Below are 10,635 nucleotides of genomic sequence, written 5' to 3' on the forward strand. Positions count from 1 at the left end.
CACTTCTCCACGTGCGTGTGTGCGTGCATGTGTGGCTCACATGTGTGTGCATGTATACTACCTGTGTGTGAGTATGTGTGTGTGTGAGGACCCTGAGCAGAACTGAATTAGGCCTGCTGTTTATTCAGTGCATTACAAGGCCAGGAGATGTTTACAGCAGTATATTTATGCTACTCCCCAGCTAGCCAGCTCTGGTTTGCCCCATTCACCTGACCACAGCTATAGCTACAGCTAAACAAGACCTCCAACAGAGACAACAAACCCATCAGTTTATCTTTTTCACTCTGTGCTCGGAAAGTGATCTCTCATACAACAAGACAAAAAACAAGATGCTGTCTCTCTGACTCCCTTAATCCCAATCTAACTTCCTATTATTTCCCTTTTTTTCTGTTCCTATATATCTGCACCTCTTTATCTTTCCAGTCCAACATTGTGGAGGATCCATTCATCCATCTACCCACCCACCAGGGCCTCATATCCTTGCAAGGAAACCACCCTGAGAGTACTTCTCCTCCTCTCTTCTGCAGAAAAACGGTGCTTTTTATGTCATGGAGGCCTGGTGCAGTCTGTGAGCTCAAGGTTGTGGTTTCGGGTTTGGGCCGAGACCACATTCGCCTGAAAAACAGCGAGCTATTCGCCTTTTTTCCACTCTGGCCATGAAGCAATGGTAGAAAACACAAACACATACTTGTACTTCTATCTTTGTGAGGGCACTCACTGACTTAACGCATTCCTTAGCCCCTTACCCTGTCCTTAACTATCACAACTAAATGTCTAACCATAACCCTAACCTAAACCTGATTCTAAGCTGAACCCTAAAACCAAGTCCTAACCCTCAAAAACCTGTTTCAGAAAGGGTGGACAAGCCAGAATGTCCTCTTTCTATATCAAAAAAAGACATTTTTGGTCCTCACTATGTAGCAAGTACAAACACACATAAACACATGCAGAGGAGTGATGTCTGTTGGTGGACTTCAGACCATCTGACTTTGAGATTGGATCAAATTTAGCTCTGCTTTTTATGACAGCACCTGACATGGAGGGAGAGAATGCTAAACGGATGATAGGAATTTTTACGGATTCCCCTGTGTGTGTTTGTGTGTGTGAAAGAGACAGTGAGTGTGAGAGAGAGACACCACTCGGTAGCAGAACACTTCCATGTTTACGAGCAGCTGCTTACACACCCTTGGTGTTTTCCCCATTTGTTGTGCTCTGAGGTTGAGGAGATGGACGTGTGTGTGCTCAGAGTGACAGAACCAGGTGAATATTTGTCACACTGTGTGTGTGTGTGTGTGCATGGGTGTGTGCATAAATAGGGGTATAACATTTCCACCTGCACCCATGACTTCCCACAAGGCTTCCTCCCTGGGTGAGGCTAAATAACTGCTTCCACACATACTTGTGCACACGTTAACACATTAGCGGTGTAAAACCAAAACACTGCTGCTGCTGAAAGATAACATAGGGACTGTGGAGAGTGTAGAGACCATTGCTGCCACTCTCTCACACACAAGCTCAAAGTTAGCATGACTTATTAAAAGCATGCATACAAAGCTACACACATACAGATGCACACGGACAGCATCTCACCTCATGATGAAGTCAAACTCTGACCCTGCCAGCATGAGAACGCCCAGCAGTGTGGAGATCGCTCCGTCAACCACCGGGGCAAACATGTGCTCCAGAGCCACCGCCGAGCGCTTGTTTCTGTTGCCAATGGCTGTCAGGAAGCCCTGCGGCGGAGAGGGAGGGAAAGGGGGAAAGAGAAATAAGTTACAAATCTTGCCGATCACACACAAAACCTGTGCTTGTGGCAAGGCTTGGCACACTTATGAATTCCTGCGTTTGGTTGGATAGGGAGTGCTACACTACACTACAAGAAAGTACACTGTGCAGGTTTAAATTTGCCAGCATGAATCAGGAGCCCAAACATTTCCTAGTAAATCTTTAATCTCGTTTATTTTACCTTAATAATTTTCCATTTCAGGCATGAAGCCACAGGAGTCAGAGCTTTATGCTTATAGTTTATAATAAATCTTTGTAGTGAAACAAATAAATTTAATCAATAATTATTAAAATATTTGATTACAGCTTGTAGACCATATTAAGTCTAATGTAGTCACATGTTAGCGTATAGTATCTCACAGGCAGTAACATGTGTGCGCTTGCTGTGTGTGCTGACTCACCAGTGCAATGTGAACAGTGAACTCTACTCCGATGCCCACAGAGGCAATCAAGATGACCACAGGGATGGCGCTCAGCTTGATGCCAATCAGACCCATGATACCGAACAGCTCCACTGTCATCATGGCCAAGATAAACACCTGAAAAAAAAGCCATGCAAAGAAAGAGTTGCAAAAAAACTGTTTTCATCTTGAATGATATGGAAACAAGCAAGTAAATAGTGAAACAAAAACAAAAGGATGGAAACAATAAAAGTGAATGTCGTTCCTTAGCGACTGAGTTGTGGCCTTTTGCCTCTTCACCCCACACAAACTTTGACACAGTGTTCAGCATTTCAACCACATGAAATTAAATTCCCCACCCTTAGGCTGATTAACCCCCCCCCTTTTTTTTTTAAATTCTCTTCTTCCTTCCCAGAGGTAGTTGAAATGATTGACAGTGCCTGAAACAACAGAGAGCGGGTACTGTGCCACTCCCATAACCCCATACTCATGTACACATCTCTCTGTTTTTGGAAAACAAATTCTTTAGTTTTTCACAACATAACAGCCTGTATTGCTTATTTTATTGTTTCCAACATTTTAATGCAACATCTTATTAATGCGGTGTTTGAGTTTACTGATGTCTGTGGCTCAGGAGGTAGAGCGGGTTGTCTCCTGACTGGAAAATTAGTGGTTCAATTTCTGGCTTGTCCAATCCCGGTGATGTCACCGGTGTGTGAGTGTTTGGGAGTGTAAAGGGCCAAAGAGTGTGAGTGTGCTGCAAAGCATTAAAAAAGCGCTATATAAGACCATCTTAAATGTGTGATGTTACCGTAAACTGCAATACAAACAACCACAACAAGGAGGAGAGAATGGGCCCCGGCCAATGAGAGCTTTTGATCCCAGCAGGGGCTCCGAGCTGGGGCACGGTTAAATTGAGAATGATAAAAGCTGTTTTACTGCTCGACCACATAGAGACTGGGAAAAACCTTCACAGGCAGGCTGATGCTTGGAAACGACACATGCAATGTAGCACTCTCTGTGTCTGAGGACAGTGTGTCGCTGTCTCAATCAGAGCTGCTAGGGGCTGCTACTTAAATTAAACACATTCCAGTTGAAACTAACACTGTTGTTGTGCTACACTTCAGGCCCACCCCCGTGCCCCAGCGGTCTGGGATATGTGAATCTGTGTATGTGTGTGAGTTTGGGGGGCCCGTAATGACCACCAGTCCCACCACCTTGTGTGTGAAATGTTTTCCAACTGCTGAACACTCAGACTGTCTCTTTCACTCTCACACACACAAGCTCACATACACACACATATCCCTGATGGATGGGCTAAGCAGGCCAAGGTCGCAACTGGGCAGATCTGTCCTGTCCCTGAGTCTCTCCCTCTCCTTCTGACAAAGGCAGTGAGGGAGTTGGAGGTAGAGGCTTCAGGAGGGCAAAGCCTTTCTTGCTCCTTTGCATTTCCTTTTCTAAGGCCAGCCCAGCCTACATTAGAATTACAAAGGTCCCAGTGTGTGTGTGTGCATACTGGCCCTCCACAGAGAAAAAGGGGCCCCCTAGACAGTGTTATTGAGCTGTGGTGAGAAGGGTGAGAAGACAGTGAGAGAAAGAAGAGAGGGAGGAAAAGGGCTAATGATGTTGTTGAGGTAGGATGAGGTGGAAAAATGAGACAGAAATAGGCAAAGATGAAAAAGCAGGAAGGATCAAAAGAGGAGGACATGATGAAGAATAACTGACTGTTGACTTACAATGATACCAGCCGTCCACGGGCTGAGCAGGAGAATTGCACAGACCAGGAAGGTGCAGGCCAGCACGACACTGATCGACAGGAGGAACCAGTGTCTTAGGCCAATGTACTGCTCCCAGAACAGGAAAGGGTATCCGTTTGGGTAGTTGAACAAACCCTTACGGCTAAACTCATCGCAGACAGCCCGCACACTCTCGATGGCCTCTACAAAGTCATTGGCCTGGCGAAGGCCATTCAGGTAGAAGGGGAACTGAGCAAACTCCAAGGGCTCTGCAGCTGGGACTGAAAGCAAGGATGAGATCTGAGATCAGATCATGTGCTGTTTGTACTGCAAGGCATTTTTGAGGTGTGTCTACTCTTTCTGAAACAATACAGATAACGTATGATACTTACTGCGCAGATTCTCCCCTGTAGCGTCATACTTGTCGTGAATCCACTCTCTGGGATGGGGGTAGAAGTTTGCCTGGGAGGCAGCATAACCCAAAGGATCATTGCTGACCCAAACTGTCAAGTAAATGTAAAACACCTCCGGGGGGATCAGACCCTCTGCATCCACAAGGCGGTGAGACGTCAGCTAAAGAGAAACGAGAGTCAATCATTCACTGACTTTTCATCCACCATACCACACTCCTTGTCATAGAAAGGATGTGCATTCTCTTTTATAGTCACTCTTTTTCTTGCAGCTATTCTCACAGTACCTGGCTGTAGTTAAAGGGATCTTTCTTGGAACCGGTCTGGATAAGGAGCTTGTATGCCAGAGCTCCGTCCTCTGTGCCATTACGATAGCTGTCAGCATTAATCCTGCCTGCCTGCCAGTCAGCATCAAAAGCGGCCTGAAGACCTACATGTGAGGCAAAACACACACACAGAACAGAGAGAATGATTGTGGTTGGCATTTATAAATATTATGATTCCTATTATCATAAAAATTTCCTGCATGTCTGTCTATGTGGGGAGTGATGGTGAAACTGTGAAATATCAAGTTTCTTTTTCCCTCTTTTTTCCCCCCACAGCTGGCTCTGATTGATCTGTTAGCTATTACTTCCTCCTCACTGGGCCTCTGACACGTCCTAGCCTGAGGACACACATACACACACGCAAAGATAATCTAAAACCTCAATCCGCCTACTGCACCGCCCCCGAGCCCAGGTGGATGGGGCTACACAGTCCAACTGAACTTTTGCTCACCTTTCACACATTCTCACCCTCACGCACACCGACCGACTACCATCCTTAGTAACACCTGAAAAAACCTGCCGCACCATCTGCTTGATTCTGACGTCATTATCAAAAACCCTCTGGGGGAAAGTTATTACCGGACTCATTCAAATCATAACATTACTGAGCCTGAATTCTCACCTCTGAGCCAGTCCTGGAAGTAATGCAGCCACATGCGGGGGAGTTTGTTGTTGCTGTCTCTGACCACGTATTTAACAGAGTTGAAAGCGTTGTGCAACTGGATCAGCAGTCTCTGTGACCGAGCATAATCGAACCCATCCATGGTCACCAGGTACATGTTGTAGAAGGAGAAATATTTGAACTGGGCGTCTATGAAATCATACTCCTTGGTGTCACGTGGCACGATGTCAGTCAGGTAGAGGCCGTCATGCACCATGGTGGTCCCGTACAAGCTGAGGGCCAAGAGGCCCAGGAACAGCACCACAACGATGGCTTTGCTTTTAGGTTTGAGAAGTAGAGGTGCGTATTTCTCCCTGGCAAAGCTGGAGAGATTCCAGCGCAGGAATGGGAGCGGGACACACTTCTTTCTGGATCTGGACTCCTCCACCTGGGCTAAGAGATCCCGTGTGGAGCTGGAGGTAGGAGTGAAGAGCTGGGAGCCATAGGGATCCAGCACTGAGGTTGTGGTGGTGGATGGTGTGATGGCTAAAGGCAGAAAATATAAGCAGCAAATAAATGTTTTGGCAGCATGATTGATTTAAAAACTGAATATAAAAAAGAATTTTTGCAAAAAATTTGTAGGAAACTTAATAGCTTTATTTACCTTGGGCCTGGGAAGTGGGGCAGAGGATGATGGAGGGTGGGCTAGTGGAGATCTGTGAGGTAGGTGGTAGGATTGTAACAATGTGCTGTCCTGCTGCGTCGCACTGTGTGAATGCCTGCACTGTGGTGGTGATCTGAGTGCTGGTGGTGATCGTGGATGCTGCAGCGTACTGGTGTGTGTGCGCCGCTGCTGTTGTCGGCGTGTGAGGCTGCTCTCCGGTGTCCGACAGCTCGTGAGGAGAGAGGTGGATAACCCGGTCAGAGCAGGGGCTGTACAGGCAGCAGAGGATATCCAAACGCTTGTCCTCACGCCGGTGGAGGTCCAAACTGAGGATGGCGGGGAAGATGAGCAGCACCATGGTGAAGTTAAACACAACCACAATGGCTGCCTAGGGAGAGAAATACAGACAGAGAGAAAAAAAAGACAAAAACAAAGTGAGAAGAGAAACACAACACTGTGAAATTATAGATACCCTACACCAGCTGGGTAGAGTCAAGTCTCTCTCTCTTTCTCTCTTTTTTAGTGTCTCAGACCACAGCCCAGAAAGTAAAGCCTTACTCTAAATCACTAGCCAGGAATACTAAGCAAGTCAGGAGGGGAGGGGGAGAGAGAGGCAGTGTAAAAAGGAAGAAAAGAGTGCCAGAAAGAAAGAACCACGAGAAGGAATGAGAGAAAGAAGGAGCTTGCGAGTCTGAGCAAATGAGCAAGACTATCACCATTCATCACCGCCACTGCTGTCCCCCTCCTTTCCCTCCAGCCCCTGAAGCTGACATTCTGGCTGGCTGTGGTTTCCAGTGTGTGTACACCTATGTGTGTGTATTTGTGTGGGTGCTTGTGTGTTTGGGACCACCCACGGTTAGTCACAGATCAGAGCAAACCGCCCTGACGGGCCAGTGATATACTGATCCACTCCTCCCTGGCTCTTGTTCTCTCCCTGTCTGCCTCTCTCTGTCAGTTCATCACTCTCTTTGCTCTGATTATTCCACCTTACACGCACGCACACACACACACACACAGTTATGCACATATACACATCCACACTCAAAAAAGTTGGCCCTGTAGGTGCAGTGGCAATAAAACTGGGAACAAAGGATTTCGTTGATCTGAATAAATGTCATCTCTCTTAAGTTATCTCTTTCATTTTCAAATGAGCCTCAGGCCTCTCGGGGTGCGATTGTGTACATGTGCAATACATACCTGCAAAGAGAAAGCTCGCAAGGCAGGGATGGGTATGAGAGCGGCCATAAAGAATGCAATCATGTTGTTTATGGAAGTCAGAGCCACACTGGTGCCGGTGCGACGCAAACAGTCTCCTGTGCGCTCCTTTAAAACAAACACAGGCACAAGTCAGAGGGAGAAGAAAGAGAGGAAAGGAGATGAGAGGAGAATCTTAAAGGTACCTTAAAGGGGATGTTGCTTCCAGTTTCTGTGAAGGAGTGAGCCAAGAGAAACATGTCATCCACACCAATCCCTAGTGCCAGGAAGGGAAGCACCTGGGATGGGAAGCACATGAATAGAGACCAAAGGGTCAGATTGAACAACTGAACTGTGTGACATCAAAATCTGGCCTATAAAATGCACTGTATGTTATTCCCTTTGTGTTATACCTGTGTGGTGGCAGCGTTGAAGGAGAGGCCAAGCAGTGAGCAGAGACCCAGCCCTGCAGCCACTGACAGAGCCACCAACAGCACCCCAGCAAGCCCCACGGCTCCCTGGGACTTAGCACAGTCCCACCTTAGCATAGTCACACAGGCATAGGCCAGCTAGAGGAAAGACATCCATATTACATAGTCATTTTACAGTAAAGATGAATATGTTTCTTTAACTGATTAGTCAGACTTGAATTGTTAATACACTCACCATGAGCAGGTAGCCTCCGGCCACTCTGATGACGCTGACGTCGGAAAAAGATTTCATGATGTCATTGAGGGTGGTGGTGGAGAAAGCGTGGATGGACTGGCTGGAATTAGTTGGGATGCTCTGATGAACCACCTACGGGATACAAATTGATTGGCCATGACGTTGTGCAAACGTCAGCACATCAGCTTCTCCAAAATGTAAATAAATATACTCTATGAATTGTATTCTGCACCAACTAATTCCTAGAATTTATGATTGTCAGAATGAAGATGATAAAAACCTGAGACTGATAGTTAAGTATACTAAAATACCTTGGAAGGGACTGATCTGCTGAGTAAGACAAGGAGCACTTTGTTGTTGCCATCCTACATAGTACCACCAATGGTACCACAAGCCTCTCTTACAACCCAACATCTTAAAGAAAAGGTCCCCTGTCTCTTCTGAAATGTGCATCTGAAAGTGAGTATGAACATGTACGTGTGTTTTTCATGTGCTAGCGTGTGTGTGCATGTGTGTGTGTATGACAGCTGAGGAGTAATGAGCACAGATGCCAGAGGTTGTGAGGTCAAAGGTGGAAGGGATGAGATCACATGGCTCAGGAGGCTGCTCTTCCCAAGCTTTGCCATGAATGAACTAAAGCTCCCAAACACTACTTACCTGTTTTTGTTTCATCACCATTTGCTATCTCAAATAGATCTTTTCTTGTCCTTGCATCAGGAAGATCTATGCACCTCTGTCAGATTACGTTTGAGCCCCTCCTCCCTCCTTCCACATGTCCCTCAGTTCCCTCCCTCCCTCTCTCCTTGCTCTCACTGTGGTGGGTGTCATCTATCACAGCAACAGCTTGTTTCTATAACTAGGGCTCTGACAGGAAGAGATGATTGGCCTACCACACACACACACCTACTGGCCTGCTCTGTCCTGAAATTCGCTTTACAAGGGACCTGAGGAGTGATGGAATTCAGACAATTCAGGCCCATGCAGTGTGTGTGTGTGTGTGTGTGTGTGCATATACCAAAGCTAAATGAGCCTGCAAAAGGACAAGGAAATGCCTCCTCATATTTCTCATCCTACTTCCTATTACAACAAAAATCTCTGCTCCACTTTTCCTTAAAACATGCGCATTTGAATATACATGAAATATGTGTTTATGTTCACACCTCCACAAACTTCCTCTGCCAAGACTCAAGGATGGCGGTGGCCTTTTCTTCATTCCAATTGATGTCATGGATTTCGTAGTCATCTTTGAAGTGCTCATACAGCTGCTTGGGACTCATCAACAGGAACATGGTTTGGAGAGCCTCCGCACTGTAAGACACACAAATGTAAACAGCAGATGTCAGAGTTGTCCAGCAACCTCAACTGCGTCATCCATGTCACAACTGGCACATCCTGTTAGGATGTTCATGGCATTGCTAAACCTTTCTGGAGCGTGCCTCTGTGAATGGCTAAAGGCAGGTGTCATTTCTTCTCTGCCTGCCTGCCTGCCTGCCTGCCTGTCTGTCTGTCTGCCAATGTAAACAGCCAGAACCAGGTGTTATCTCATCTGTCTGTGATCCCAGATGTCCTCGAGTTTTCTTGGCACCGGCACAGTGAGCAGCGGTGCTGCTGAAAATGTGAAAGAAATGATCATAAATCACTTTCAAGAGTAAGTTTGGCTCTTGCAGATGGGACTGGAATCCTGTTTCATTCAAGGCTCTGTTGGGGCTGTGAGGGTAACGGTCTGAGCTCTGACCTAGTGCTATCTCTCCATTTATATAAGTCATGCTATTAAAGCCATCTGAAGTTCATAGAATATAAAAACAGAACGTAGAAGAACATCTTACTGTGTGTCACCTTCAAAAAATGTGAATTTATATTTTTCCCTTTTTCAATTTCTTCTTTGATCCTAACAAATGTACAGCAAGCTGGGTGGGGGGCTTTATGTGGCTGTCAGTGATCTTAAACTGGCCTATCCTGGATCATGCAGGAAACTGATGTCTCTCAGTATGACATATTAACGTATTCCCAGCATGTGTCTGTTGGTTTTTTAGGGGTTACACAGATTTAACAGTCACAGTGTTTCATAAGCTGATGGTGGACAGGCTGACATACTGTGTAAAATCACCTAAAACTGGAGTGTCCACTCTTTCTTTACATGTCTTAATAAACACATACCTCAGCAGAGTATCCTGGCTGTTCTTGACCCGCCCTCCCAGGATCAGCTCCTCCTGCCAGTGCATAAACTTCCGGCTGAAACCATGGCAACCGCCTTGGAGATGTCCAGCAATGTCAGGACTCTGAGTGGAGGGAAAGTAGAAGAACAGACAACAAAAAAACACAGACATATGTTAGGTATATCTGTAGTTCTCGGTGTCACTGTCTTTATCTACGTACAGCTGTATAATGGCACAAGTTGCATTGTAGCACGTGTGAGTTTACCTCTCCTTGCTCCTTATTGGGAGCACTAAGAGGACAGTCGGGGTCTGCCGGGTTTAGACAAGGCCTGTTCATGTAAGCATGGCCCACCTACCCAATCAAACAACATTACAAAAGTCTCAATGTTTGCAGGTAGGCAAGTAAACAAATAATTATTAGACTTTTTAATTTGTCAGTGTGTATGTCAGTGTGTATGTCAGTGGCGCACCTGGGCTTTGTCCAACATCTCCTTAAATCCTTCCAGTGAAGTGAACTGACTCAGTTCCTCCATCAGCTTGACTGGATCTAGATTCATCCACTGGATATCGCGCATACCCCTGGAGAGAAAAGAAATACTTAAGATGACCATCAACCTAAAATATTCACTAATGCCTTCATATCTTGAAAAAGTAACTGTATAAGAACTTTTATCACTTTGTGCCTGCGAGGCTACA

The 10,635-nt window shown here is 46.0% G+C and overlaps 1 protein-coding gene across 1 annotated transcript in view; it reads right to left on the reverse strand.

Annotated features, from left to right (window-relative positions):
- Positions 1 to 10,635, reverse strand: part of ptch2 (patched 2) — a 28,943-nt gene that overhangs the window by 4,243 nt on the left and 14,065 nt on the right. The window contains exons 6-20 of the mRNA XM_020595830.1: positions 10,410 to 10,518; positions 10,205 to 10,291; positions 9,941 to 10,062; positions 8,944 to 9,091; positions 7,784 to 7,915; positions 7,531 to 7,686; positions 7,324 to 7,416; positions 7,121 to 7,246; positions 5,924 to 6,311; positions 5,281 to 5,805; positions 4,620 to 4,762; positions 4,315 to 4,495; positions 3,923 to 4,203; positions 2,187 to 2,324; positions 1,591 to 1,733 (exon numbers count right to left, since the gene is read on the reverse strand). Coding sequence (XP_020451486.1) covers positions 1,591 to 1,733; positions 2,187 to 2,324; positions 3,923 to 4,203; positions 4,315 to 4,495; positions 4,620 to 4,762; positions 5,281 to 5,805; positions 5,924 to 6,311; positions 7,121 to 7,246; positions 7,324 to 7,416; positions 7,531 to 7,686; positions 7,784 to 7,915; positions 8,944 to 9,091; positions 9,941 to 10,062; positions 10,205 to 10,291; positions 10,410 to 10,518 — 2,772 coding nt within the window. The remainder of the gene's footprint in view (positions 1 to 1,590; positions 1,734 to 2,186; positions 2,325 to 3,922; positions 4,204 to 4,314; positions 4,496 to 4,619; positions 4,763 to 5,280; positions 5,806 to 5,923; positions 6,312 to 7,120; positions 7,247 to 7,323; positions 7,417 to 7,530; positions 7,687 to 7,783; positions 7,916 to 8,943; positions 9,092 to 9,940; positions 10,063 to 10,204; positions 10,292 to 10,409; positions 10,519 to 10,635) is intronic.

Source organism: Monopterus albus, unplaced genomic scaffold (genome assembly GCF_001952655.1).
Source record: "Monopterus albus unplaced genomic scaffold, M_albus_1.0 scaffold28.1, whole genome shotgun sequence".
NCBI classification, from domain to species: Eukaryota; Metazoa; Chordata; class Actinopteri; order Synbranchiformes; family Synbranchidae; genus Monopterus; species Monopterus albus.